The sequence below is a fragment of the Epinephelus fuscoguttatus genome, linkage group LG3, assembly GCF_011397635.1.
Source record: "Epinephelus fuscoguttatus linkage group LG3, E.fuscoguttatus.final_Chr_v1".
NCBI classification, from domain to species: domain Eukaryota; kingdom Metazoa; phylum Chordata; class Actinopteri; order Perciformes; family Serranidae; genus Epinephelus; species Epinephelus fuscoguttatus.
The window spans coordinates 4,395,388-4,422,914 of record NC_064754.1 but is presented as its reverse complement, the minus strand read 5'-3'; the positions used below and the strand labels follow the sequence as shown (position 1 = coordinate 4,422,914).

General features: G+C 39.6%; 3 protein-coding genes across 3 annotated transcripts in view; 1 reads left to right on the top strand and 2 right to left on the bottom strand.

Annotated features, from left to right (window-relative positions):
* The window catches only part of col9a1a (collagen, type IX, alpha 1a), a 28,741-nt gene extending 25,137 nt beyond the window's left edge, over window positions 1–3,604 (bottom strand). Inside the window, exons 1-4 of the mRNA XM_049571460.1 lie at window positions 3,524–3,604; window positions 2,627–2,701; window positions 1,592–1,630; window positions 1,422–1,484 (exon numbers count right to left, since the gene is read on the bottom strand). Coding sequence (XP_049427417.1) covers window positions 1,422–1,484; window positions 1,592–1,630; window positions 2,627–2,701; window positions 3,524–3,598 — 252 coding nt within the window. The 5' untranslated portion in view covers window positions 3,599–3,604. The remainder of the gene's footprint in view (window positions 1–1,421; window positions 1,485–1,591; window positions 1,631–2,626; window positions 2,702–3,523) is intronic.
* A 2,102-nt stretch (window positions 3,605–5,706) lies between these two features.
* Window positions 5,707–16,717, top strand: hyls1 (HYLS1 centriolar and ciliogenesis associated). The gene is made up of 12 exons (XM_049572276.1): window positions 5,707–5,858; window positions 7,329–7,459; window positions 7,659–7,781; window positions 7,941–8,017; window positions 8,194–8,396; window positions 9,496–9,551; window positions 13,823–13,989; window positions 14,076–14,121; window positions 14,216–14,270; window positions 14,443–14,524; window positions 14,758–14,784; window positions 16,463–16,717. The coding sequence occupies exons 2-12, from the start codon at window positions 7,360–7,362 to the stop codon at window positions 16,595–16,597; spliced, it is 1,071 nt and encodes a 356-aa protein (XP_049428233.1). The 5' UTR covers window positions 5,707–5,858; window positions 7,329–7,359; the 3' UTR covers window positions 16,598–16,717.
* Window positions 16,662–25,643, bottom strand: mrpl4 (mitochondrial ribosomal protein L4). The gene is made up of 9 exons (XM_049572277.1): window positions 25,452–25,643; window positions 24,074–24,155; window positions 23,145–23,316; window positions 22,541–22,592; window positions 20,171–20,288; window positions 19,822–19,928; window positions 19,474–19,583; window positions 19,307–19,380; window positions 16,662–16,898 (listed from the first exon to the last, which is right to left on the bottom strand). Exons 1-9 carry the CDS (start codon window positions 25,497–25,499, stop codon window positions 16,753–16,755), a joined length of 909 nt encoding a protein of 302 aa, XP_049428234.1. The 5' UTR covers window positions 25,500–25,643; the 3' UTR covers window positions 16,662–16,752.
* Window positions 25,644–27,527: the final 1,884 nt, after the last annotated feature.

The window sequence follows — 27,527 nt, the reverse complement described above, 5'->3', positions numbered from 1 at the left end:
ATATATTATCACAATATAGCCTATTTTATCGCAATACTGTAAGCTGTGATGAATGTTTACCACAGCCTCTACTTTCTCTTCCGAACATGTTTGACGAACCTGGTGGTTTTCCTTTCTAGTCTTCCAACCACTCAAAGCTTTTCACACTACGTGTCACATTCATCCATTCACAGGTGGCAGCTGAGTGCCGCCTGCTACTCAGTTCAACATTCACACACTCTCACGCCAATGGTTCCATCTGGAGCGATTTGGGGTTCTTGCTCAAGAATACTTTGATATGCAAAGGTAACCAGGATCAGGGATTGAACTGCCGAACTTCCAATTAGTAAACGACATGCTTTACCACCTGAGCACACCCAGATGATTTTATTTAATAATTGAAATAATGACCGAAACTGTGAGAATAATTTATTAAAAAATAAAACAGAATTTCCTCCTGATACATACACATTACATGAATGATTATGAAATTTCCTCTGATTACTTCCTCTGCCTTCCTTCAGCTTTGAAGACCAATTAAAAATCTGATATCAGGCGGAGGTGTGGCCTTCTTTCTATTAGCTCCTCCCCTCACCTGCCTCCTCTATATATAACCCTCAAAATACTCTCCACCTGGTCAAAAGCATCAGCAGTTAAAGGGAAGTGAAGACACCTCAAACCAAACAATCAGCTGATGACAGCAAAAAAGAGACACCCAAAAAGCATTTTAAACATCCCCCCTCAGATGGTGGTGTTAAAGGTTCTCCTTTCAAACCTGAAACATAGTCTGTCTTCTTGCTGCATTGCATTATGGTCTGTTTGATGTTAGAGAAACTCTCTCCACCTCTTCCCTCAAAGTACAGTTGTGCACTCTGGGTTCAAATTTTGGTGCTTACTCTCAGTTTCAGTCCACATGACGCTCTGAATCTGCCGGTCTGTTCTCGGCACCATCACCGCAGCAGACAGCAACACACTGAGTCCATTCTGCACCACCTTTACCCGACATACGGCTCTCTCCTGTCAGCCGTCTCTGGGCAGCCGATCCCCCTCCGCACACCCCTCCACCTCACACAAAAAGACCCCTGTTTCTGTCAGGAAGCGACTCGCGACTCTCCCCTAAAAAGCCAGATTGATTTATTCAAGGACTTTTTTTTCACTCAGTGGACGCCAAGACAAACTGCTCACACAGCAGCAGATCTGAAAAGCTCAGATCTTACAGAGATTCAATACATCCACTTGTTGGAGAGTTTAACCTTCGAGGCAGTGGAGTGACTCTTATCCACTGGATTAAAGCAGCTTCTGGATTCAAAACCCAACAGAATCCTTCGTTCAACAGTTTCTTTGCAAAGAGACGAGCTTCTAAAATGTGTCTGGTGGATGGCCACTCAACCAGACACATCCCAAACCCTGCCAGTCTGAGCCTCACGTGTTGTTTCACTTACATCTGCTCCTGGAAGGCCTGCAGCTCCTGGAGCTCCGTCTTTGCCGTTATCACCGTCAAGACCCTGGAAGCAGAAGTTCACCTCACGTTAATGCTGTTGATCTGGATACAAGTCAGCATCAATTACACATTTCTGCTGCATGTAACAGGAGAAAATAAACGTCCACTCACTGGTCCGCCGTCCACCTTGGAGTCTTCTCCTCTGTCGCCCTGAAGATACATAAGGAATGTGTTCAGATGATGATGATGATTCAAATGAAAGAATTTGGAATTTTTTCAACATCCATGAAGTATTTTCTTTGTTGCACAGGGCATAAGAGTAGATTTCGGAGGCGACGAAGAGATAAAGGTCCCCGTCAGTATTTAGAATATGTGCATTTGTCCTCTCAATGAAAACCTTAGAAGAAATTAAAGGCATTTCCACCACAAATTGGTGCACAAAAAATCACCAAGCTGCAGGAAATTAATATTTGATGCTTAAGATTTCCTGAAGGAGGACCTCCAAATGTCTATTTTCTGGGAATTTAGGAATTCTTCTAACCTGGCATGAGTTAAAGCCTAAAATTTTAGGAAGTCTAAAACATGGTGGATATTTTATCGCCTGATCCAGTATATTTAGACTCAACATATTTAGATTTTGACTACTTTTAGTGTGAATGATTGAGGATATTCTCCAGGATTTTAAGCAGCATTTAGACCTTCACATTGAGAAAAATAGAATAACTAACATATTGTTTTTTCGGGGTGGATTTGAACTCGTGATCTTAGTATTACTAAAATCCTGGCTATGATCCTGTTATTGTGAATTCAAGAACAAGGAAACAATTGAACAGGGTTTTGGAAGACCTGTTTTCACTCTATAGTGCAGCATTGAATCTTTTAGTTTATTTAAAACATATAAATTACATCACTTGTAGTTTGATATAACGAGCTGCTCTGTTTGGAGCACTTTTTTGCTCACTCATCAACACTTGTTTGTTAATTTATCTGAGAGGAGAAGCTGGTTTTTAAAGTGCAACATCACTGTGCGGAGTCAGGATGAAGTCATGTGAGGACCTTTTTTTATTCCAAAGGACTTCATTGTTAAAACTCCGTCTTGTGTAAAACACTGGAAACCTGCTTCACCGTTCACTGAGCTGATTAACCCACACATAGCAGCTCTGACCCCCAACTGAAAACTGTGGTTCATGACTGAAGCAGACTCACATCAATGCCGTCCACTCCGGGCACGCCGGCTGCTCCTGGCGGCCCCTGGGGCCCTCTGGGACCGACCGGGCCCCTCTGTAGAACAAACACAAAAAGATATGTTTTTTTTTTCACTGAAATTCATCTCTTAAATATCATCCAGTGCTGCGGCTGCTGGTGCTGGTGGTGGAGGTGGTGGTGGTGGTGCGAGGGGCAGCTCACACAGACTCTCATTGTTTGGCTGATGTGAGGGGAAAGGTCATGAAACTAAACCAGGTTTCCCATTATAGTCCCATTATACTGTCTAAGCAACTGCATGTGTTCAGATTACTGCTGCTGACTGGACCTTATTGGTGCCAGTTGTGTACACTGAGATAAATGGGCCATAGTTTTTAACAACTGCTAAATAAACTATGCATACATTTTTACATTTTGCTGAAAAAACCCCCCACCTTAAATTCACCAGTTTCAACAGTCACATGCCCCATACTGACTTTATAAATGACTCATACCATAATGTGTAATGCCAATACATGCTGTTTAAGAACATCCAATACTAAAGCTGGAGCCCCTGAAGAGTGTCATAGGATTAAAGAATGTTTAATTAAAATTAATTTGAGCATTAGTATCTAACAGAAACACAGTTTTCACAGGGATAATATGATGGAAAGTACAGTACAGTAAACTAAAGTCATAACTGACCAACATAAAATAAGCTTAAAGTGCCAAGAGAAGTGTAAAATATGTTAACATGACTGATTCAAAATAATATCACATATAGTGAAAATATAAACTTACTTTTACATAGGAAATAAAACACTATCGGGTACAATAAGCTTTCTCTAAATGTCTATAGGACCCAGCACCTATAGGAATATTAGATGAAGGAGAGGAAAGAAGGAGCACCCATCTTCTCACCTGAGCCGAGCAAATCAGCACAATTTGCAGTAAAATCACCAGCAAAGACTCTCGATAGATCCTGGAGAGAGCCATGGTCCTCCCAGGGCCGAGGAAGATGCTAAAAGTCCCTTTTTCCCAGATTAGACGGGGCTCACAGACGGTCCACCTGTCTGTCTCCCCCCTGACTGAAACCCCACCGCCTGCTGGAAGGGGAGGATGTTAGAGAGTCCTGATTATTCATGAGGAGCTGAGGCTCTGCAGGAGGAGGAGGAGGAGGAGGAGGAGGACTTCTCAGCACAAACAGGGTGGAGTACCTTAAAATTAAACAAAATCTGATGACTGCAAGTACAGTAGAAACGACTGTGTGACAGAGAAGTGTTTGATATTGTCCTTAACCTGGCTTTAGGATATGTAGCTTAGCTTTTCTAAACCATATTTTTGCTCTTTAAATGTTTGTATAATGGAGTTGAAAGTGAAAAGGGGGTCTGGGGAATTCAAAGTGAATAGTGTAATTAAATTATTGTCACATATTCAGTAACTTTCAGGTTTGTTTTTAGAATACATTTATCATATATTGAAGATAAGACAATTTCAGTTACTGAAGGTCAGTGACAGAAGAAGTATTTCAATCTTTACATAAAAGTCCTGCTTTCAAAACCTTATATAAGAAAAAGTATGTATCTGCAAAATGTAGTTAAAGTAAAAGTATCCACTGTGCAGTAAAATGTTCCCTCTCAGTGTTTTACTGTCATATCTGATGTTTTTGGACGAACAGTACGGCTGCATCAGGTTGTGTTAATTTTATCTCCTTTATATACTGTTGGATAGTTTAATCCACAACATATTCTTTAAGGGACTGTTTGTTATTTGTGAGGGGGAAGTGGGTGGTGCAAAACAGAGAGGCATGTCAAATAATTTTTAAGCGCTGGGAACAGACTTATGTTTTTTTATTTTGGCGTAGGGGAGGGGCATACAAATTTAAATGGTTGTATTTTGTATTTACTTTACCGCAGATTTTTAAGGAAAGATTCCTTTTTAAGTTTCTGATTTTTACAAAAGATAAAGAAAAAAAACATGCCTACCAAACCAAAGGCATTTTTCTTAAAAAAAAAAATGTCATAACCATGAACTGTAAAAACAGAAATTGTATTTTATTAATTTTATTATCATTTTTAAATATCTGACAGGCCTTTGGACACGTCCTGTGTGACAACAAAAAACGAAGAAACAGAAAAGAAATCTGAGCTTAAAAATCTTTTTGTAAAATTTTGCCAAAAATAAAACGTTTGCATGGACTAATCAGCAAAAAACCAAGGCTTTTTTCAACTGCAGATTTAGTCTTTAACTTTTAATTAACATCAAAGGATACGTTTTAAAAATCTATTAACTAATTTATGGTGTTGGGGGGGGGGGTCATGCATTTTTTGCCTGTCACTCAGGGAGGCTTAAGGGAAAATATTTGTAACTTCAGGGAGGGTCAGTAAAAAATAAAATAAAAACAAAGAAACACCCCTGCCACCCACTCCTCTGATAAGTAAAGAACAGTCCCTAAGATCATCATATGTTTAATCACAATATGATTTGACAATATCCCTGGGAGAGACTTGTGTTGAATTGGCTACTCATGTAAATAGAGAGACAGGGGTATAGAGGAGATCATTTAACATACTTGTTAACAGTGGAGGAAAGTACAAGTACATTTACTTAAGTACAGCACTTTGAGATACTTGTGCTTAACTTCAGTGACCTATTTTCATTTTATTCTACTTTATACTTCTACAAGTTCAAGGAAAAACATGTTATTGCTGATACTTGTGCACTTTTAATTGAGTGTATTTTTTTTTGTGGTAGAATGTAATTAAATTAATTTACTCAAGTCCTGTAGCCTACTTATTAAGTAGCCTGCAAATTTGAGGTACTTGTAATTTATATGAGTATTTCCACTATACTTTACACCTCTATTTCATTTTGTAGGCAAATATTGAACTTTTTACCTGACTACATTTATCTGACAGCTTTCAGCTTCTTTTCAAATTTAAATTATTAATACAAAATACAAATAAGTCTTCCAACACTGGTTGTTGTAATACCAAACTGCCCTGCGGCCCTCCAGCCGAGTGGTGGCGCTGCAATATAAGCACGCCAACCTCTAATAACTACAACGAAGAAGAATTGGACCGGAAGTTTAATGAGGGCACAAGTAGGCGTCGTTTTCAAAGCTCGTTAACGGTTGTTGTCTTGGTGCTCTGTGTTCCCGACCTGTAAACAATTAAACACGAGCGCTACTTAACAAACATTACCGGTAACGTCACCGTGATGAGTACACCGTGAGAGCGAGGCGGCCTCCGTGCAGGTGAGAAACTAACCCGTTAAATGTCTCTTCATAGTTAGCATTGTTTATATTAACTGCCTGTTTAACTGCTAACTGTTAGCTTAACGTTAGCTCGCTTCCGTTTACTTGTGCGTTTGAGAAAGATATGCCGAAGCCCCTTCAAAAATATGTCGCTTTAGGATTAACTCGCTTGCTGCCTTGCTTTAATTATAAAGCAGATATAATTCAAAAACTTCTGGGTTGAGTAAAACGTTAAAGGTTTATCGATAAATTCGGCTTTCACTAGAGCCACGACTATCTTTGTTCTGTTTAAAGAGCAGCTGGTAAAGAGTTCACAACGTCCCTGTATTGTTAACTATGCATTTGTATCAAGGAATACTGATATGTAAAGTAGTAACCATTACTTTTACGCATGTTTCGTCTTTCAAGGAAATTTAAAATTATGACTAAAGGCATATTAAATTGTTAATTTAGTGAACTGAGTTTGTCTTGAAGCAAACGTGTTTTCTGGTGCTGTTGAGTTGCATCGTGTCAAACTGAGGGGGGGTTATACTTGTATTAATAACGGTGAATTATTTACACCAATCAGCCAAAACATTAAAACCACTGTCAGGTGAAGTGAATCACATTGATCATACTATTACAATGCCATGTTCTGCTGGGAAACCTAAGGCCATGGCATTTATGTGGATACCACTTTGACAGGTTCCACCCATCCAAACACTGTTACAGACCACGTACACCCCTTAAAGGCAATGGCACTCGGACACAGGACCTCTTAAGGTGTCCTGTGGTGTCTAGAATCAGGGCCGTGGCAGCGGACTCTTTGAGTCCTGTGGGTTGTGAGGGGTCACAGCACGTCCCACAGATGCTCAATCAAATGGGGATCTGGGGAATTTGGAGGCCAGGTTGACCCCTTTAGCTCTTTGTTGCATTAATGGGGCCATTCCTGAGCAGTTTTTGCAGTGTGGCATGGTACATTGCCCTGCTGGGGGGCGTCACTGGCATTTGGGATGCAAAGATGTTTGGGTGGGTGGTGCGTGGCAAAGGATATCCACATGAATGCCAGAACCCAAAGTTTCCCAGCAGAACATTGTATTGTAAAGAGGTGATCAAAGATATTCATTTCACCTGACAGTAGTTTTAAAGTTTTGGCTGATCGGTGTGTACCATCTATCTTTTTCACCTTAACTTGATTTATTTAGGAATCTACGAAACACTGAATTGAAGTGAGAATACTTATTTCCAAGGTGGTATCAGAATGTTAACAGACATAAAACAATAAAATGTTAGAAGACAAAATTATATCTAAACTCAAGAATAGCCACACCAAATCACTTCGATACAGTTTAAAACGTTGACAGCTTTATTAAAAGCATATTAATAGCCTGTCATCACCTTATTCCATCCTCAAAGAAGTGTCTTGTTCTTCTTCATATCTGTTTTATATTGTTGTATTATGTATATTGTAATGTTTTATCCCCCCTTCAGGTTTTATGCTACCTCACTGACTGAAAATAATATGGACAACCTGGATTTCTCAGAAGAGGAAATTCAAGAACAACTGGCAATCCTGGGCTACAAAAATATACCAAAACACAGACTGCTTGAATTCAAGCAAGGTTAGACTCTGCAGCATGAATAAGACTAAATGTTTATCTTGTGCATTGGTGTTAAAATAATTTTAAATCAGTATACCATTGTGTAAATCTCAATTTCATTTCAAGAAAAGGTCGAAGACAAGGAGAAAAGATAATTTGGATATTGGTAATTTCTGTGTTTTAACTTAAAGGATTAAGGTCTCTCGTTATTTAATGTCAGATCTCGAAGAACTGGTTCGACGTGAAGAATGGAAAAGCCTGGCCTCATCCACTCAGATAAACTCTGACAAATCTCAGGTGGCCACATCTCAGCCGAGTCCTCCTGCTTACACCAAAGAGAAAGGTCAGGGCGCTTATCTCACTGTGGGAAAATAGTAGTAACTGTAATTATTATAATAATAACACTTTTCTCTAAACAAATATCATCAGGCAAGTGTAACATTTTAAGATTTTCCATTTAATGTTGTGTTTTAACTGGTGAAATCTATGTTTTACTTCACAGTTAGTCGTCAGTGCTACTTTAAAGGTTCTGGTGAAGGGTTTTTCTTACATACCGGACAACCTGGCAATGGCAGACAGGTAAGTGTTAACCACACATTACTCTTATTTTTCTTTTATCTGGTGTTTCTCAGACAGTAATGACAACCCTTAGGTTGTAGTGTCAGTCCCTCAGAAACAAGTGTGAGGGCTTCTTTGTGGAGTACCCGTTTTGTAGTGACATTCAGCTATTCAGAAAGACTATTATGTTTCTGTAGGTGCTTATAACACAGGTACCCTGTGACTCGTACGCTCAACACTCGGTGGCTCTGAAGCTGCAGATGCCTCCAGGTGCTCCCAGCAGGCTGCATGTGGAGCCAGATCCAGATCCTGACGACACCTTCAACCCACCGCTCACCGACAGCTACACATCCACTCCTGACTCCCACAGGGGACGCTTCATCAAGAGAAAAGTCCTGAGGTAATTTTAAAGACTCATGGGTGGGTCTGTGTCTGTTCATTAAGCTGCTTTTTTACTCATTCATTAATTGTTTTGTCAAGTTTCAAGTTTTTTTAAAAATTCATTTCATGTATGAAAAATAGAGCTCAATGCAATATTGTTTATTTTAGGATTGTTTATTTTCAAACAAATCATAAAAAAATCTGATATGTAAAGAATGAAAATCTGAGTGTAATAAATGATCTGAACTTGTGCACATGGCAGAGCCAGACAAAGTTGCTCAGATATCTCCAACAATTTAACATCACAGTTCATCTGCCAAATGCAGCTACACTAAAGATTTTACAAAAAAGATGAAAGATAAACGTAGAGATGTCAAGGTGCAGACTCACAGGATCAACATGTAACAAAAAGAGAGAGAATTTAAAACAATCACATCTGAGATGTCGCTCTGTGGCTTCCTTTTATTTTTAAATTGTGCACTAAAAATTATTCTCACTGATCATTCCACTCATCAACTCCTCTACAGTCTAAAATAATGAATGTGCACTGTCCATAAAGACAATCACAACACATTTTGATTTCCATCAAATTTTCGGTAAATTGATTGTCAGTAAAATGTCAATAACAATAATTAAAAACCTGTCAAAAGCAAAACCTAAACTGCTGTCTCAGAAGTTTTTTGACTGACCTGAAATCACAAAAGTATTCTGTTTATAGTGATTATAAAACTGTAAACTGCAATGTTGAAAATCATTTTTGTATTTTTATTTAATAAATGACAACAATGAATAATTCATCCAAGTTGTTGCTCAGTTTCTGTTAATCAAATTGAATAATTCATCACTTTAGCAGTGGTAAACAGAAACAGGGAATGAGTCACACATTGAATAAAGACAAGTATTTAAAGTAGATTTGAACTGACAACAGAAGATTTTAATTAATCATGAAGTGCCTTGCCACATGAAGAAAATCAACTGTCTTTAAAAAAAAAAAAAAAAGAGGGAGAGCATCCATTTTGTCTTCACTGGGGCAAGCCAGCTCTTTACTTCCTAGAAATATCTTCTTTTCTGGAAATGTGACAATAACACTGTTTTTTTTTTTTTTTTCCCACCTACAGGAAACATAAAGGACAGTCTCTTGTCTGCGATGAATCAGTCTACAGTGAAGACTCAGGTGATCTTAACTTAACTTTAATCTTCTCTTCATCTGTTTGGAGTCTCTGTTCTATAATATTAATAATAATAGTAATCTTTATTTACTGAGGATACAAAGTGTGTCACACAAGGCAGTTTAACACTAATAAATTTTAAAATCATGTAACATTTTTATCAATTAGAGAACCTTCAACAAAATACATTCACTGGATCAGCGTAAAATAGACGATTGAAGTAAAGTAATTCAAAGTAAGTCAGTTAAAATCAATATAAGCTCCCTGTTTTTAAGAAGAGATTTAAAAGATGATACTGACTCTGTGTCCTAAAGTTAGAGATGCACCTTTTAAAATCTCTAAAAATACTGTTATAAAAATAATGGTTACTTTAATCAATCTGTTTTTCTGGAAATATACAGGAAATTATATGCAGTTTATTATATGCACTTTCAGCTCTCACTCCAAAATTACCACCAATTTCAAATATTTTTTGTCCCACAACAAGGAATTATTTTTGCAGAAACAGCATAATAATATTTAACAATAAACACAATAAAAACACAAACAAACTGAATATTTAGGTGTCCTTGTGGTTGGGTAACTACAACATCACAGAGTTGAATTCCTGTCACTCTTCTCTAAAATGTGTTTACAAAATATGGAATCAAATGGAGTAAACACAAAGAAGCAGAGATGTAATCCCGTTGGTCACCAGCAGTTTGAGCTGTCTCAGCATTGAGACGTGGCCGAGCAGAAGAGGAAGCTCCTGGATATCAGCTTAATCCTCTTAGCTCCTTCGTTAAGCCCTCTGCCTCCACAGATCACACACCTCAGCAGGAGTGCAGGTCGCCAACATGTACAAAACATACGGCAGTCAGTGGGACAGAGAGAGCGAAGGTGACGATAATTCTCTCAACTCCTCTTTTTGGTCCGATGGAGAGCGTCAGGAAGACGAGGAGGAGGTGAAGATTGAGCGAGTAATCAGCAAAGAGGACTCCAAAACTGTTGGCAATGCAGAGGACACTTACCAGAAAGCCTCAGAGGAAGAGGAGGTGGGGCGTGAGCGAGTGATCGCCGAGGAAGGCTCTAAACCTGTCAGTGGTTCTGAGGGTTCTTACCAGGAGGAGAAGATTGAGCGATTAGTTAAAGAAGAGCCCAAACCTGTTGCCGATTCTGAGTGTCAAGATGAGACGTCAGAGGAAGAGGAGCTCAGCGAGGAAGAGTCCAAAGCTGTTGGGGATGGAGAGGACTCTTACATGGAGGATTCAGAGGAGGAAGAGGAGGAGGAGATTGGACGAGTGATCAGTGAAGAAGACTCCAAATTTGTTGCCGATTCTGAGGGCTCTTACACGGAGGCTTCAGAGGAGGAGGTGGACAACAGCGAGGAAGACTCCAAACCTGTTGGCGATACAGAGAACTCTTACACGGAGGCTTCAGAGGAGGAAGAGGAAGAGACTGAGCAAGTGTGTGGCAAAGAAGAGCCCAAACCTGTTGACAACACAGAAGACTCTTATGCGGAGGCTTCGGATGAGGAGAAAGAGGAGGAGACTCAGCGAGTGATTGGCGAGGAAGACTCCAAAACTGTTGGTGATTCCGAGGACTATGACCATGAAGCTTCAGATGAGGAGGAGGAAGAGGAGGAGAACGATGTGGAAGACTCCAAATCTGTTGGCAATACCGAGGAGAACAACGAGGAAGAATCCAAACCTAGAGGCGATGCAGAAGACTTTAACACTGAGGCTTCACAGGAGGAGGAGACTGAGCGAGCAGATGGTGAAGAAGACTCCAGACATGGTAGCAATAGTGAGGACTCTTCCCAGGAAGCTTCAGAGGAGGAGGAAGAGGAGGAGATGGGCAAGGAAGACTCCCAACATGTTGGCGATGCAGAGGACTCTTACCAGGAGGCTTCAGAGGAGGAAAAACCTGAACTGAACGACCAGGTCAACATCAGCAGGGAGAGCTTGGAAGGGGGAAGTAAGGATGACGATGATGGTGATGATGATGATGATGATGACGATGATGATGATGATGAGGAAAGCTGTAGCAGCAGTCCTGATAGTCCAGCTCCGAGTCTGATGACCTCTGGCTACGGCACCTACAGACCAGAGGAGGTGGAGGGAGGAGACTACAGAGACGACCACACTATAACGGAGTTCGATCAGGACAGTCGGGGAGATCTGTCTGAGATGAGAGAGGACGAAGAGGAGGACAGTCGTTCGCTGTGCAGCTTCAGCGGGTTTGACATCGAAGCCACAGAGCCAGACTACCACGAGACTCGTCCACTCAGCATGTTAGCGAACACCAAGCCTGAAGCTAATGTGCTGTGTAGAAATGATGATCTGCAAATAAAGGAGGATGACACAGAGGTGAAATTAGAAGATGAAGACCAGTCAGATGAGGAGAAACTTAAAGCTCTACATGCAGCGTCTGAAAAGAAGGTGACAAGTCCAACATCAGAGGAACAACGTCACATCGCTGTGGCTGAAGAAACATTGGATTGGAAGCCTTTGGACGGTGGGAGTGATGATGTTGGAGGGGGAAAACTGTGTGAAAGGCTTGAAGAAGAGAAACTGGACCGTAAAGAAGAGAATAAAGAGAAAGAAGTTGAGGACAAAGGGGAGTCAGAGGATCCAGACGAGTCTTCAAGCAACAAAGACATCAAGTTTATTGACTCCAAAGTGGATTTCAGCCGGATGACGTACGACAAGATGTGCGAGGAGTGGGAAGGAAACCTCAGACAGAAGAAGGGTAAATGATTTCCTGTCTGTGTTGGCAACATTTTGGCTTTCTCAAGGCTTAATAAGCAAAAAAAACTATTAATTTCCACCTGATTTTAATTTAAAAAGCCACTGTAGAGGAGCTAAAGAGTTGCATGTGGGTCCGGAGCCGCAGGTTGCCCACCCCTGAGCTAAGATATGAGCTGTCTTCCTTCTTATCTCAGTTAAAAGTTGCACATGAGCAGTAATGATTGAGCAATCCCAAGAAAATGACGGCAGATAAAGACAAAGTTCATAACCAGATTCGCCAGCGAGCATTTCGGTTATCTTGGCAACGGGAGTTTAGCTGGGTGACATTAGAGAATGTCGGCAAAACCCCAGCTATGAACTGCAGTTTGTCGAAGTGTGAGAGCAAGGCGAATAAAATGGTAATTTTCATGACGGTTAACTTTAGTTTTTGTTGTTTAATAACTACTAATAAATAGAACAATTTGTATAGGGGCAAGTAGAACTGACTTTGGGCAAATAGATTCTTGACCCAAGTAATAAAAAAAAATATTAACATTGAACCCTGTATCACTGTTTTCTAAACTTAAACTTCGAAAACTTGTCTATTAGGATATGAAGTTGTTAAAAGGCTTAAATTCTTTGTCCTAAAACACATCGCTGATCAAAATACACTTTAAAAAATGCCTACTTTCTGGAAGGAAGTTACCTCTGATGGTATTGTGTCATTGACGCAGGGTCAAATTGAAAAATGGCCCCTGTCCTTTAATTTTCCACTTGACCTGTGTGTAAAATGCAGAGCAGATTTAGGTCATTTACAACAATGATTCTTACTGTTTTTTTGTTGTGCTTCTGTAAGATTCAGGATGATCATCTGTTTGAAATCTTGTCATTTGAAAAATATAATGCAGTTAAAAGTATTATTCATCCTACTTTAACTGCATCTCCTTCAAGTGTTTTACTGAAGGTGCTTTTTAATCTGCCAAAAGAGAATTATTACAAATAACCAAAAATTCAGGTGATAATCATCAACTCACATTATTTAAAATTCCTTTTGATCTTTTAAGTCACTTTTTTTTGGGACAATTGATTGTTAGCTTTTTGTACACATTTTTAGTTACATGTCAGAAGTAAATGTGATTTTTCTGTTGTTGAAGCGAGTACTAAATGTGACACTCATGTTTCTTTTTGTACCTTTAATATTTTTATTATTTCACATCCATGTGATTCTTAAAATGACATAGTTCAGTTGTATTGGGTAAACTTGAGAAGTTACCAGCACAGAATCAAAAGGTAAAGTTTTGACCAAGAATAGTCTTCTAAGGTCAGTAATCAAGATTTAAAAGAAAACAAAAGTAATGCTCATTTGCAGTCAGTATTATCCATTACAATGGTATGAGACTAATTATTAGAGGCAGCTACTGACTGAAAGTTTACTGGTCTGAATTGAAGAACTGTTTTCCAGACTGGATACGTTTTGCTCTCTGGTAATTGTGATGCTAAGGGAAGTTAAAAACAAAGCCAGTAAAATCCAGATAATCTCATTGAATGTTCTGAATGTTTCTCTGCAGCCGCAGCGAGCTGTCTGGAGGAGCGCCTGGCAGATCTTCATTTATCCTCGCCGGCTCAACGCGACTTTGAGACGGAGGACGAAGACGTCACCAGTCAGAGTGACTCTCAGAGTTCAGAGACAGAGGGGGTTTCCTTCAGCGCCTTTGAATCCTACATGAGAGGCATGGTGGGTAATGCAGTCCCTCACAGTGTTTCCACTGTTTGTGTCTGATGAAACATCTTCTAAAAATCAATTTATTTTACTTTGGACAGACGCGAGCTCAAAGTGACGGAGACCTCAGACCCAAACCCAAATCCTGTAAGTCAACAGAAACCCACTTAAACTTTTCATATCATTGGTTTAATGACACTAAACTGTTTTTTAATTCATCAAATTTTGTTCCATGTTTCAGTCATCCGACCAGTGATGAGTCAGCAAACCATAAAGAAGACGGACCCAGTGGCCAAGTAAGTTCTAAGCATGAAAATGGTACCTGGATAAAATAACTTACTTAACTTACTTTGTTTTCCCCCTCGGTATAAATGGATGATGTTTTGTGGGCGTTCCCATGAATACCGACTGTATCCATTAGATTCACGTTGGACTGATGGTTGACTCCTGTTTTTCTCGTCTCTGCAGGTATTTCCAGTATAAGCAGCTTTGGGAAATGTTTAAACTTCCAGGAGAGAAGGACAGGAGAGCTCTGCGTTTGGAGATTAAGGTATGAAAACATAGCTTCAACGAAGATTTAAAAAAACGTACTTAAAGTGTATTAATATTTACTCTGTCTGCTCCAACAGTGTCAGGTACATTAACTCCCCACACACGTTTCAGTTTTGTGACTCCTGGTTAGAGGAGGCATGTACATATTGTACCTCTTACTGAACACATAGGAACTGAATACTTCCATGTTTTGTATGTTTCGCCTGAAACCACTTTTGCTTTACTTTTCAGGAACGACTTGCATACCAACCTCCTCCAGTGAGTATTCTCCCAAATATTCACCATAGAGCTGAACTTAGCAACATGTTCTGTGCTAAAATATATTTTATCGGTTTAAATCACAAGTTAGAGGTATGTGTGAGGAGGGTGGAGATGGTGTGGAGGAGTGCAGTTGTAGTGTGACCATTTATGGAGTTATTTACTGTTCCTTACAGCATGGTTGCTCAGCAGTGAAGCGTGAAACCCCAAAAATATCCATAATCTATTTTTAATGTACCCATAAAACCAGTAGAATAAGTGCATGTACTGTACAAGAGTGCAGATCAGAAGACTTTGTTCTTATTATTGGACTTACTTTTGTAAAGAAAAACGACATCTTCCACCCTTTATTGTGGATAGAAAGCCAGTTTGTGTACTTGGATTCTAGATGCCATATTTGACTGAGCTTTTCCAAAAACTTGACTTGAAAAATGTTGATGCAATGCGACTAATGTACCCTACTTATGTGCATTATCCTACTTTTAATCACCTTAGAAGGACAGTTAGGATCTTTTGAAGCGGGGTTGTATGAGGTGCTTACCATAGTCAGTGTATTACATAGTGTAGATGTCAGTTGGCATGCCCCACTTTGGAGGAGCGGGCAGGAGTACCACCACGAAAGCCGAGCAATGTTCTGCTGTAGACAGGAGCAGCAGCAAAAGGTTTAGTTAGTATTAGTTTAGGTGTGTAAGTATATTTCAGTTATTTTCACTGCTTTATCTTGCCATCAGACAGTGATTTCCGACGGGACTGAAGCCGTTGTATTGCTCTCTTCACAGCCACCAGACTCCATTGAGAAAATCAGCAATTTAACATTGCTGAACACAGAGGCTGCTGGTCTACCACTGCCTCCATTAGTTATTTTGTTTGTGTTATTGTGTGACTTTGGCATTTGAAAGGGTTAGTTTAAAGTCACCAAAGTCACACGGAAACACAAACTAACTAACTTTTCGAAGCGGCGGTAGACCAGCAGCTCTTGTGATCGGTGAGCTTAAATGACTGTCTTTGTCAGTGGAGTCTGGTGGCAAGAGCATAGAAAGGGAACTGAAGCTGTTAACGGCTTCCCCGTCGGAAAGTACTGTCTGACGGAAAGGTAAAGGGGTGAAAATATTCTAAATATGTATTGACACTTAGACTGATATTGATTTTTGTAGGCGTCTAAAATACGTTTTGTCGCTGACCCTGTCCACTGTACATTGCTTAACGTGTGGTGGAGCTCCTATCTGCTTCTCCAGACTGGGAGCATGCCAACCGCCATCTACTGAGGGTAATACACTGACTATGGATAAATACTTAATACAACCCCACTTGAAAAAATCCGAATTCTCTTTTTAATGTGTAGCGATGGAACTGATCATGACAGGAATTGTTATTGACAAATCTTTCTAAGAACTGCACCAACATAAACAGTGATTTGACCAAGAGTCTTAATTCTGCAGCCCAAGAATTACCAATTTAAATTTTTTCATGAAAGATGTCAGTGACACATATATGGTTTGATCAGCTGTACTAAAACACAAACCCAGTGTTTCTAAACAGCTTTACAAGACAGAAATGTCTCTGTCATAATCGTCCCTCCCTCCCTAGACAGGACTTAGTAGAAAGGAAGATAACTTTTCAAAATGGATCCACATTAGTGTTAAAGTAGATTAAGCCTTGTTTTTTTTATATGTTGCAGCCCAAACCTCGGAGGGTTTACGTGCCGAACACCTACATCGTGCCAACAGAGAAGAAGCGCTCTGCCCTGCGCTGGGAGATCAGGAACGATTTAGCCAACGGTGTCCTTCCACACAAATTCAGTTATCGATTTTAGGCCTTTTGCTCCCCACATGCCTTTTTTAGATACTTTTAATACAAAGATGCATTGTTTTTTTTTATATCATTGACTTTATTTATTGAATTTTCTTGTCAAACATAATAAACACATAAAGAACAGATCGCAGTCAGTGAATATATTACAGGTCATTTCTATGGTAAGTCGGAGTAGGGCAGTTTAAATGGGTACAGAGGTGTGTAGCGCTGGTCGTGCCAAAGCAGCTTGTCTTCCAGAAACTTGATCGTCTCCAGGGTGAGGAGGACTGTTTCGTGTTTCAGCATGCTGTGGACGTTCAGACCTGAGAGAGAAAAAGACAGAAACACCTGCTGTTGACAGATTCTGTTCACCTCTATACAAGGTAAAAGTCATAAAACATAAAAAGAAGTATTTTTTGACTTTTAAAAAAAATAATTTGTTACATGATAGTGCAATACTTCATTCTCTCACTGTTCCAAGAGGCTGATTAAGCTGCAAGCTTAACATATTGAAGGTCTAAATAATGGCCTATCGCTAAAGTGATGCTTTGAGTTCCACTATTACATGCCTGCCACGGTTGCCAATAATACATTTGAAAACCTCAGCAGCAATGTCTCTTTCCAGAAATCATGACATGGTTACGCAAGATAATCCACAGACCTTGTTGTGAGCAGTTTCATGCAGGACCTGTTTTCTTTCTGCCGAACTACACCCCCTAACCGAATCACTGCAGAAGGAAGCATGCTTTTATTGAGGTAATGTTAATGTTTATATCTCACACTGTCATGAGCATAAGGCCCTCGACCATGAGTAGATGCACTCTTCCTTCTGTGTGGTGATGTGCTAGGTGGGTGTAATTCAGCAGAAAGACGAAAGGTCCCACATTACACTGCTCTCTGGAGAGAAGGCAGACATCTCTACAGCCGGTATCTCCAGCATTCCGCACCCCACACCAAAACAAATCAAGGTCGATTAAGAGCTCTAGCGATAACAGGAAAATACATTTGATTTTTGGTTGAACGGTCCCTTTTAAATAATGTCCAAGTTGTGTTTTTCTTCCCATCAAGAAATCTGAAGTCTTCCAAGGGTGCTGTATGGCACCAGGACAGTGACGGTAAATTCTAGCATTGAAAAAGAATTGCATTGAAAGGAGACTGGAAATGTTTTTGGTGAATAAATTATTTGCATTTTAGACTTTACCCACATATAGGGCATTAATATACTAATATATTGCTCTGGGAGCAGATACACTGTTTAAGCAGCAGATACAGGAGGTTTTAGAGGTGATATGATCAGATAATAAATCAGTTTGTTGTTAAATCAATATGTAGACACACGCCTTTATGTGTTTTTCAATGACATGACAATTTTTCAGTTCGAGTGTCAGGGGCAACAAGAGTGCAAGTTGCACATTATCTGCATACTGAGCAGAGAAAGTTGCTGTTCTGGACCCACAGTCTGCACTGAAGCCTTCGGCATCACCACGAGTTCACCTGGAACTCCCAAACAGCAAGTATGTCAAATCTGTTTCTCACTGCTGTTATTTTTCACATAGAACCAGAGGTCTACTGCAACAAGCACAAATGTCAGCTATCACAGCCGACAGTAGTCTGGTTGCCCTTCACACCTCTCCCCTCCGTGCCAAAATAAGTGACATAAAGAAAAACCCCAAAGATTGAAAAACACACAAGAATGCAAAAAAATAGAATAAAAGAATTTTTCAGTGCCAATTAGGGCTGCACGATTTTTTTAACTGTCTTTACAAGGTCCACTTGGGTGATAAACACAGTTTACAAGAGAGGAATATTGCACTCAGGGATTTTTTGAGTGTCAGTTGTAGTTGAAGAAGAGTGTCAGAAGAAAACTGCACTTTAAAATGTTACTATCATTTTATTTTTATTGGTGCCTTTTGTGTTTGTTTCAGTATGTTCAATAAAAGAATGCTGGAAATAATGTTTTATTTGTTTTTAAATGAACAAGCAATTTGTTATATTTTTGCATTCTACTGAAAGAATCATAGAGGCTATCACATATTTTCCTCCTATCGTGCAGCCCGAATGCCAATATTCACATTTTCAGTTCAGGTCTTGTCTTCAATACCAAAGTTTACTGTCACTGTCCTGACTCCACAGTGCTAACCACAGACTCTATAATAAAGATGGACAACATGATAGCTCCCCTAAAGTGAAGCCAAAACAACTCCATCACTCCCTGGTGGATGGTTGCAGAACCCCCACGTCAGCAGATGGGACATGGGCCAAACTAACGGATTGTTACATATCAATAAATTTTTCCCAAATACGTTGGTTTTTTTTTTTTTTTAACATTTAAGTAGTTCTTATCAGCCTGATGTATGTTCACAGTGTCTGTCAAAGAAATGTTTTTTGTTTTTGTTTTTTTTTAAAAGTCATACTTAAATGTCATAAATTGTGGTACAAATTCGTAATATGTGTGCAAAATGTGCTCCAAAAAATCATAGTGTAGTATGTCGTCAAAATGCTAAAAAAGTCATAGTATAGTATAGTATGTCGTCAAAATGTGCAAAAAAAAAAATCATAGTATAAAAAATGTGCACAAAAAAAGTCATAGTATAGTATGTAATAAAAATGCTAAAAAAGTCACAGTATAGTACAGTATAGTGTTCCTGACATAACGACAGCCAGACTGTCAGCCCACAGAGGTGAGTGCAACAGAGCTTTATGACAACAACAAAAGTGAGCGCTAACTTACCGATGGCTGGAATAATGTTCACCGTTTTCAAATTCGCTGTTGCATGAAGGATGTTTTCAGGAAACTCTTCACCTCTGAAAGCAATAAGAACAACGTCAGCACTGAGCAAACCACAAAAGTAAAGTTTTAACAGGGAGTCATACAGGAGCCATGTTGATGATACTCACACATCGACTATTAACACCGACTCTCCCCAGTGTTTGTGTCTGATGAGGTCCAGCAGGTACTGAGGGTCGGGTGTGGGGATGTTCAGAGAGTCTACAATGTGGAGGTAGTCCTGCAAAAACACAATATTCAGTTCAACATGGGGTCGACACTGAGAGCCCAAAGTATTAAAAATTATTAACAACTGTTATTACAACTTTTCTTCTTCAAAAGTTGATGGTTTCCTTTTCCATACTGGAAAAAAGAAAGGAACTCAAAGCACTGGAAACACTGACATAATACTTGACAATACTTCTTTGCTCTCACTATTGTGTCAACTAAGTTAAACAGTTTAAACAGGTTTCAGTTACCTGCGCCAGCTTGGAGCTCAGAGCCACTTTGAGTCCCTGCACTCGAATCTTCATGGGTAACATGTAGTAGTAACTGGTCGGCCCTCTGGGTCCATTAGACACCCCACCTGAGAGAAACACATCACCTGTTATCAGACTGATTTACAACCTGAGAATCAAACGGCTCAAGTAAGGAAAACGCGTCTGTCTCTAATGACAATCCAGCTGAGGTGAAAGCTTCACACAACAGATTCATCAGATTTTGTTGCTTCCAGGTAAGTGCTTGGAGGTACATCACTGTGTACACTGTATTATATAATGTAAATAAAACACACACAATATAAGGAACAGATAAATAAAGCACAGTCACCTCCTCTCCATAACGGTGATCGGATGCTTCCATGGCGAGCTCTCCCGCTTCCTTTCTGATTCCATGGTTTCCTGCCTCCACCTCTGACCTCCGCCCTGGTCTTTGTGTTGGCGTGGCTCTGACAGATCAAAACAGCTGTTAGTTACTGCGAAGATTTGCTTTTGTTGTCCAAATCTAACAATAAGATGAAGCCCTCCGAGTATTGTTTTAAGATACTGTGCAGAGAGAGCGTCTGTTCTGCAGCTGTCCTGAGAAAGCAGGGAAAAGAGACAAGAAACTGCAGAGTCCCCACAAGCAGGGTATGAAATTAACAAAATATTTTGGGAGCAATTTTGGCCCCCACGGTCTAAAAAATGGGGGCATTTTCAAAATGTTTGGGGGCCATCAAAAAATTGTAATTATGTTCTAACAATAAGCACATGAAAAGCAAAACCAACTAAGATAGTGTCTTCACTCTTCAGTAGAAACCACTATAAATGAAATAAATAATGGGTTACATAAAGTTATGGTTGCAAAATATCACTCGGATTTCCTATAATTCAACCAGTTTAAATGTGGTGATTTAACCATTAACCTACTGATAGCAGTACTAATGTTTCACCACATTACAGTTACTATAAATTCCTTAGATGCAATCCTGGAAGTAAGTTAATTTAAAATTTAACATTCATTCTACCTTAATTTTCATTAATTTGTCATTGTGTAGACACAGGTCACCCAAGAAATGGTTAATTTATACTTATGGTACAGCAAAGCCCCCTCCCCTTCTCTGTCAGATTACTCTCACGTAATCAGTGCAATCTCATTGATTATGTCTGGAAAATGAGTTGTAGACGTGACGGTAAATTAATTTAATGAAAATAAAATTATACTTTAATGTCAGATTGTAATACTGTTAAAAATATAAATACATATAGTTGTTTTGAAAACTTGAGGGCAATTTTGGCCCCTGGAACATGGCTTTTGGGGGTATTCTTGGATAAACTGCGGGCCAAATGGCCCTTGCTAATTTCTGACACTGCCCACAAGAGCTGCTGTACTCTGAAGTATTGATCAACACCACAGTCCAGTTTTCCATGCAATTCATTATATTCTTACGTTGTTGTTTTTAAATGTGCTCTATAAATAAATCTGACTTGACGTGACTTCGAGAAATGAAAATGAAATGCGTGTTTTGGGTGGAGTTAAACAAACGTTCTATTAAAATTGGAACTTGAAACCTATTTTTTAGTCTTTGTGCAAAAAGTTGCCCTTTTGCCATAGATAAGTGAATATTCACGGTATAATAACCCGACATTTTCATACCAGGGTACACCTTGAAACTGGTATACCACTGCAGCCCTGCTGTTGATAGAGGGACGGTTTCAGCAAATATGATAAAAACTTATTTGCATAAAAAGTTACTGACTGTAGCTTTAATGTACGACCACCAGTATAAATATGCACTAGTAACATCTCTGTTTAACAAAGGTGATTACTAAGGTCAAATGTAGCTAACGCTAAAAATGCTACAATAATATAAGACAAAGAAGAAGATAAGCATATGTGTCCATCCCTATAAAAAATGCTTTAACTTTTGCATATCCGGCAAGCTGTATGCTAATGAAGCGTACTGCTGCCCTCCACAGGCAAGACTTATCTATTCACCTTCTTTTTTTAAATAAAGTCCAGAAGCATGGAGAAAATTTGGGACTGCTATGCCAATAGGCAGAAACCGATAAAGCCAGATCTGACAGCTCCCTCAATAACTGTCATCTTTCATTTCTGTTTTTGTACAGGAAAACAAAATGAGTTGGACTGTTTCCAGTTCTGCACACAGACACAATCCATCTGAATGTTTGCCTATGACTTCTAAAAACTGGCTGGACCACCATGCCCCGGTCTCAGCCCTGTTAAAACGTCATCCCTCCTTCCAGATTTAATTACCCATTTTTCCTCTTAACAGAGGGCTGCAAAGAGAAGTGATGTCTGCCACTTCACTGAAGCTCTAGTTTTTCTTTGCATGAGCTAAAATATTCACACCTTCCCATTTGAAAGTCCAAATCAACAGTTCCTCTCAACAGCACTTCCTCAGCCAGTTTATCAGAGATTTAATTTCCCTCTAGTCTTGAGTGTCCCACAGAAAGCCTACTTGGCAGCCCATTGTCTCAATTCTTAACAAGCTGCACAAGACCTCAAAGAGCAGATCAGGGCGGGCCCTTTGACTGTCTGCCTCTCACAGCTAACAGGGCAGCAGCAGAATCCAAACAAGTGACACTTTAAGAGGGTTCTTCTCACCTCTGTCCACCACAAAGTTTTGTATATCAAGTGGAACATCCCAAAAAACTTAAATCACAGCATCTGAAAAAAATGAGTGAATCTGATACTTACGATTCTTTTAAAGTTTCTCTGCCATGTTTCAACCTCGTGGATAATATCGAGCCTGAGAGGACAGAAAACAAACGACAAATTAATTCAGACTTTGACACAGTGGGCTGCATTAACAGATTTCAGCTGGTGTTTCTCAGATGTAGGTTCACAATCAGCAGACAGCTGCTGAGCTATATGAAGGCTGCTACAGTGTTCAGTGTTTGTCCACGGCTCAGTTCTTTTATTAGGAAGTTTTATTAGGCTTGTGCTAATAAAGTTAGCATGTTGTATTTGTGGGGAAAATGTGTTCAGATAAAGACAAGTGTTTGTCTGTGAATGCTGCGAGTTATAGTGAAGCTGATTTGTGTACTTGTGTTTGAAACTGTCTCTATTAAGCCATGTTTAATGTGTGTTTAATGTGTGTTTTGAATCAACTAAACTTTACAGCACTTCACAGAAACCTCCACCACTGACTAGTGTTTTTGAGGTGTAACTGCAGAGTGACACAGACACACCACTGCACAAGTATAAATGCTCACAACAGTGTAGACTGCAGCGTAGGGTCTGCTGCACAACTATAAATCCTGCTTAACGTGAAGGCTTTTAAACATGAGCTCATCTTTACCTCGGAGGCACCGCAAAGACATCCGGGTGGAGCTGAGCCAAACCCAAAGGCTCGCCGTCCGTCCCCTCCAGAGTCTCCACCCACGTCTGGACGGGGCTCAAATGAGCTGGAACGACAGCATCGCACTTCCTCAGGAGAGGCAGGGAGCAGTCTGCAGGAGGAGGTGGTCGCTCTGCAGGAGGAGACAACACAGTCAGTGATGGACCTCTTTAAAGTGATGGACACAGGCTGTTTTATCTAAATTAGGAAATCATTATAGAGTTGATGGTTTGTAACGCAGCGGGAACTTTGACAGTACAGGTATTTGATTAGTCAGGAGAGTTTTTTAGGAGAGTGGATTTTATGTGTACAAAATCACAATTTGCCACAGCGGACTTCACAATCTGTACAGCGTACAACACCCTCGATCTGTAGACCCTCCCTGCAGATAATGTGGTGTTAAAATGATCTAAACACTGACTGCAGAGAAAAATCTTCTGGAAAAACACAATATTTGATGTTTAGGATGATCAATTTAAGGAGAAAAAGATATACTTTATTAATCCCAGAGGGGGAATTCAATTGTTCCACTCTGTTGTCATATACACACAGGTCCGAAATACATACACCTGCCCAAACAGGAAGTATACGTGCATTAAATGGAGAGATGTCAGAGTGACGTGGCTGCCATGGGCAGGCACCCCAAGCAGTTAGATAATCAGTATCTTGCTCAAGGGTGCTTCAGCAGTACCCAGGAGGCGAACTGCTACCTCTCTGGCTGCAAGTCCACGACCAGCGACCCTCCAGTACCCAAGCCAAGTCCCTATGGACTGAGCTACAGCTGCCCCATAGTGAAACACACAGATGTAACTTCAATCACTGCATCAGTGTGACAACAACAGCAACATTCGGCTGACAGGTTTCGACTGAAGCCAAAAATTCTCACTTACTTAATCTGGTCGGATCCACCAGGTTGGTTGGCAGCAGTAAATTGGGAGGCAGAGCGCTCTCACCGGCGAACGACGAGGCGAACTGAGGAGGAGGGAACTCTGAGTTAGTGGAGCAGCTTCAGAGCAAAGCATAAGTAACATTTCATCAAAACACTAAATCATTAAATTGTTGATTACTTTTCTATGTTTTTGAGTGTTGCAGTACTTTTATTTCCTCTCAATATATTTATTTTACGTTGTATTTTATGATTCTGATAAACTGAGTTGCCGACTGGAAGAAAATTAATATGAACTTTTTTATTTCAAAGTATGAAAATAAATCTTTTTAAGTGACTCATTTCAAATATTTCCAGCTTCTCTTTTGTTACAATTTGTTCCTTTTTCTCGTCACCTTCTGCTCTGCTCTTCCCTACTTTTAGATTTTTTAATGGACTTTTTTTTCTTTAGCACTAAAAAAAGTACTTTCTACTTTCCTCTACATTAATTGTAACTAATTACTTTTATTAAAAATGTACATGCAAAAAAAAATCTTGTAAAATATGATGCAGTGCTTACCTGGAATGTGCTACACATTGACGAATTACAACATTAAATAATAATAATCAAAAATACAATGTATTATGAACGTTATATTCATAATAACAAGGGATGAAAGAGTGTTATTTTTAATACTTGCAGTACATTTTGCTGACAATGCTTTTATTGCATTTTAATGTAGCAGGACTTTGACTTGTATGTATGAATAATTAACTTTATTTTAAACCAAAAATAATAATAATAATAATAATAATAATAAAAGTCAGAAAAGGATTGGTAGAAGTAATTTTTTATGTCCCTATCCCTTTCTTACATTTCTTCTTTTAACTCATATTATTTCAACAAATTTCAAAATGTATTTACAGCTAATATACAACTATCCCCAGCCTATTCACCACCCAATTAAATAAATAAAAAATAACCCCACTATTAATTTACTTTTTTACAGAATAAGCACTCCCCTAACACAACGTTTCCTACGAAGCTATACATCTGCCAAAATTATAATTTTTGTGTAGTTTTTGATTTACTTGTAATGAAATAGCACTGTTAGACTGTGGTATTTGTACTTTAATTTAATTTTAACTGAATACTTCTTCCACCACTGGATCTCAGACAGGTTTATCATTATTGAACATGCAGGAGTTTAATTCTACGGTCAATACCGGAAAACTACAACCCGTTACCTTTATTTGACCGCTATATTATCTTTCTACGCTTATTAACAGGAGTATATGGTTTCATGTAACCTCAGCATGTGAAGCTGATGTTAATAATTACAATTTAAACTGCAACATCCTCCATGTTCAGACGGCGGCTGCAGGTTAAACGTTAAACTCACCCTTCTAGCGACTCCTCTGCCACAAACCACCAGAGTACAGCGAAGCATGTCGGTTCAGCTTTCTCCCACAGTCACACAAACACTTAATTTCTTCTTATATCGTGTGAAATAAACATTATAAACGGGTTCAAACGCTGTTCGCAGCGTGAAAGGTCGTGCTGGTACTTCCCGTGTGGTGTGTTGGCGCGTGTTGATGACGTAGAGCGGGCACAGTTGCGACACCTAGCGGTTGGAGGTGGAAGTTCTTCGGAAAGCTCAGCTGAGATGGTTCAACAGGAGAGATGCAAACTTCAAATACAATGTTTCAGTGGTGGAATATCACTAAGTAGATTTACTCAGGTACTCTGCTCTAGTATACATTTCATGTAACATTGATTTGACTTGTACTTTACTTGAGTATTTCCATTTTATGCTACTTTATTAATGTACCACATGTCAGGGTGAAATATTATACTTTGATACTTGATATTTGATATTTACACAGTGCAATGCTCTTCTGAGGAACCTTGGCTCCTGCCATTCATGTAGATGCCACTTGACACCCACCCAAACAACGTTGCAGATCAAGAACAGCCCCCTATCGGCAACTGCACCCCCCAGGCAGGACAACGCGCCATGCCACACCACAAAAACAGCTCAGGAATGGCCTGGGGGACGTGACTAAGAGCTCAAGGTGTCAACCTGGCCTTGAAATTCCCAAGATCCCAATCCAATCGAACATCCATTGGGCATGCCGGTACCTTACCTCGCAACCCACAGGACTCAAAGGATCCTTTGACAACACCTTGGTGCCATACCTGTCGAGTTTTGGATTTGAAAATAAGGGAAATTCTTTGGCGCCCACCGCGAGACCCCAATTATTGATTAGTAGTCTTACATGAATGCATTGAGTAGTGGGAGCATTATTTGATAGGATGTTATTGGACTATCAAAATATGCTACCCCCCACAACACCACTCTAAATGCGAGACAATCAGAGGTCTGAGAAGGGCAACGTGAAAGACAAAAAGCATTAATAACAACTAGAAAGGCAGGGAATTTAAACATGTACCTTTAGCACGTGAATAAGGAAGACAGAGTTGGTGCCAGACAACACAGGACACCCACAGAGGTCCTGTCTCCATGCCTCAACAGGTCAGACTCCCCACTGTAGATCGGACTTGACTCTGACCTGTCGAGGCATGGACAAAGGACCTCTGGGGTTCCGGTTTGTCCCACAGATGCTCAATCAAATTGGGATCTGGGGAATTTGAAAGCAGGGTCGATGCCTTGATCTCTTTGTCATGTTCCATAGGCCATTCCTGAGTAGTTTTTGCAGTGTGGCATGGTGCATTGCCATGCTAAGAGGCTACTGCCATCGAGGGTACTATTGCAATGAGCGGGGGTACTTGGTCTATAACAATGTTTAGGTGGGTGGAGTGCGTAAAGAGGCATCCACATGAACACCAGGACCAAAGGTGTCCCAGCAGAACAATGAAATGATCAATGTTACTCACTTCACCTGTCAGTGGGTTTAATGTTTTGGCTGATTGGTGTATTTCGAACATGTAAAATAATAATAATAATAATAATAATTATTTAAAAGTAATTGTCAGTGTATAGTAACTTTGATTTACACATTCCAAAAGGAGTGGGAGGAAGTATACACTCATTAAATCCCAAAGCCCACATTCACTCAAGTACTGTATTTAAGTACAAATTTGAGGTACTTTTCACCTTCTACTTCTTTGCCACTTCATTTCAGAGGGAAAGATTGTACTTTTACTTCACTACATTTATCTGACAGCTTAAGTTAGGTCTACTAGTTACTTTACAAATTAACATTTCTGCACACAAAACATACAAAGAGTTTATAAAATATGTTTGGTTAATTAAAAAGCCAAACAATGTATACTAGTGCAGCTAATGAGTTGTCAAATAATCAGTTTTGTAATAATAATTGTCATTTTTTGACACAAAAAGGCAGAAATATTTCATGTTTGCAGCTTCTCAGATGTGAAGGTTTGCTGCTTTTTTCATTTTGAGAATGTTAATAATTATAATGTATTAGTAATAAACACTGTGAAGGTGTCACTT

What these genes read in the sequence shown, in the direction of transcription:
- mrpl4 (XM_049572277.1), bottom strand. Translation starts at nt 25,499, where the DNA reads ATGCTTCGCTGTACTCTGGTGGTTTGTGGCAGAGGAGTCGCTAGAAGG. An exon ending in TGAGCTCCAAGCTGGCGCAG is followed by an intron (nt 19,584 to 19,821) that starts GTAACTGAAACC and finishes GTGTTTTTGCAG; the next exon opens with GACTACCTCCACATTGTAGA. An exon ending in TCGGTGTTAATAGTCGATGT is followed by an intron (nt 19,381 to 19,473) that starts GTGAGTATCATC and finishes TATTGCTTTCAG; the next exon opens with AGGTGAAGAGTTTCCTGAAA.
- hyls1 (XM_049572276.1), top strand. Translation starts at nt 7,360, where the DNA reads ATGGACAACCTGGATTTCTCAGAAGAGGAAATTCAAGAACAACTGGCA. An exon ending in ACTGCTTGAATTCAAGCAAG is followed by an intron (nt 7,460 to 7,658) that starts GTTAGACTCTGC and finishes ATTTAATGTCAG; the next exon opens with ATCTCGAAGAACTGGTTCGA. An exon ending in ATCAAGAGAAAAGTCCTGAG is followed by an intron (nt 8,397 to 9,495) that starts GTAATTTTAAAG and finishes TCCCACCTACAG; the next exon opens with GAAACATAAAGGACAGTCTC.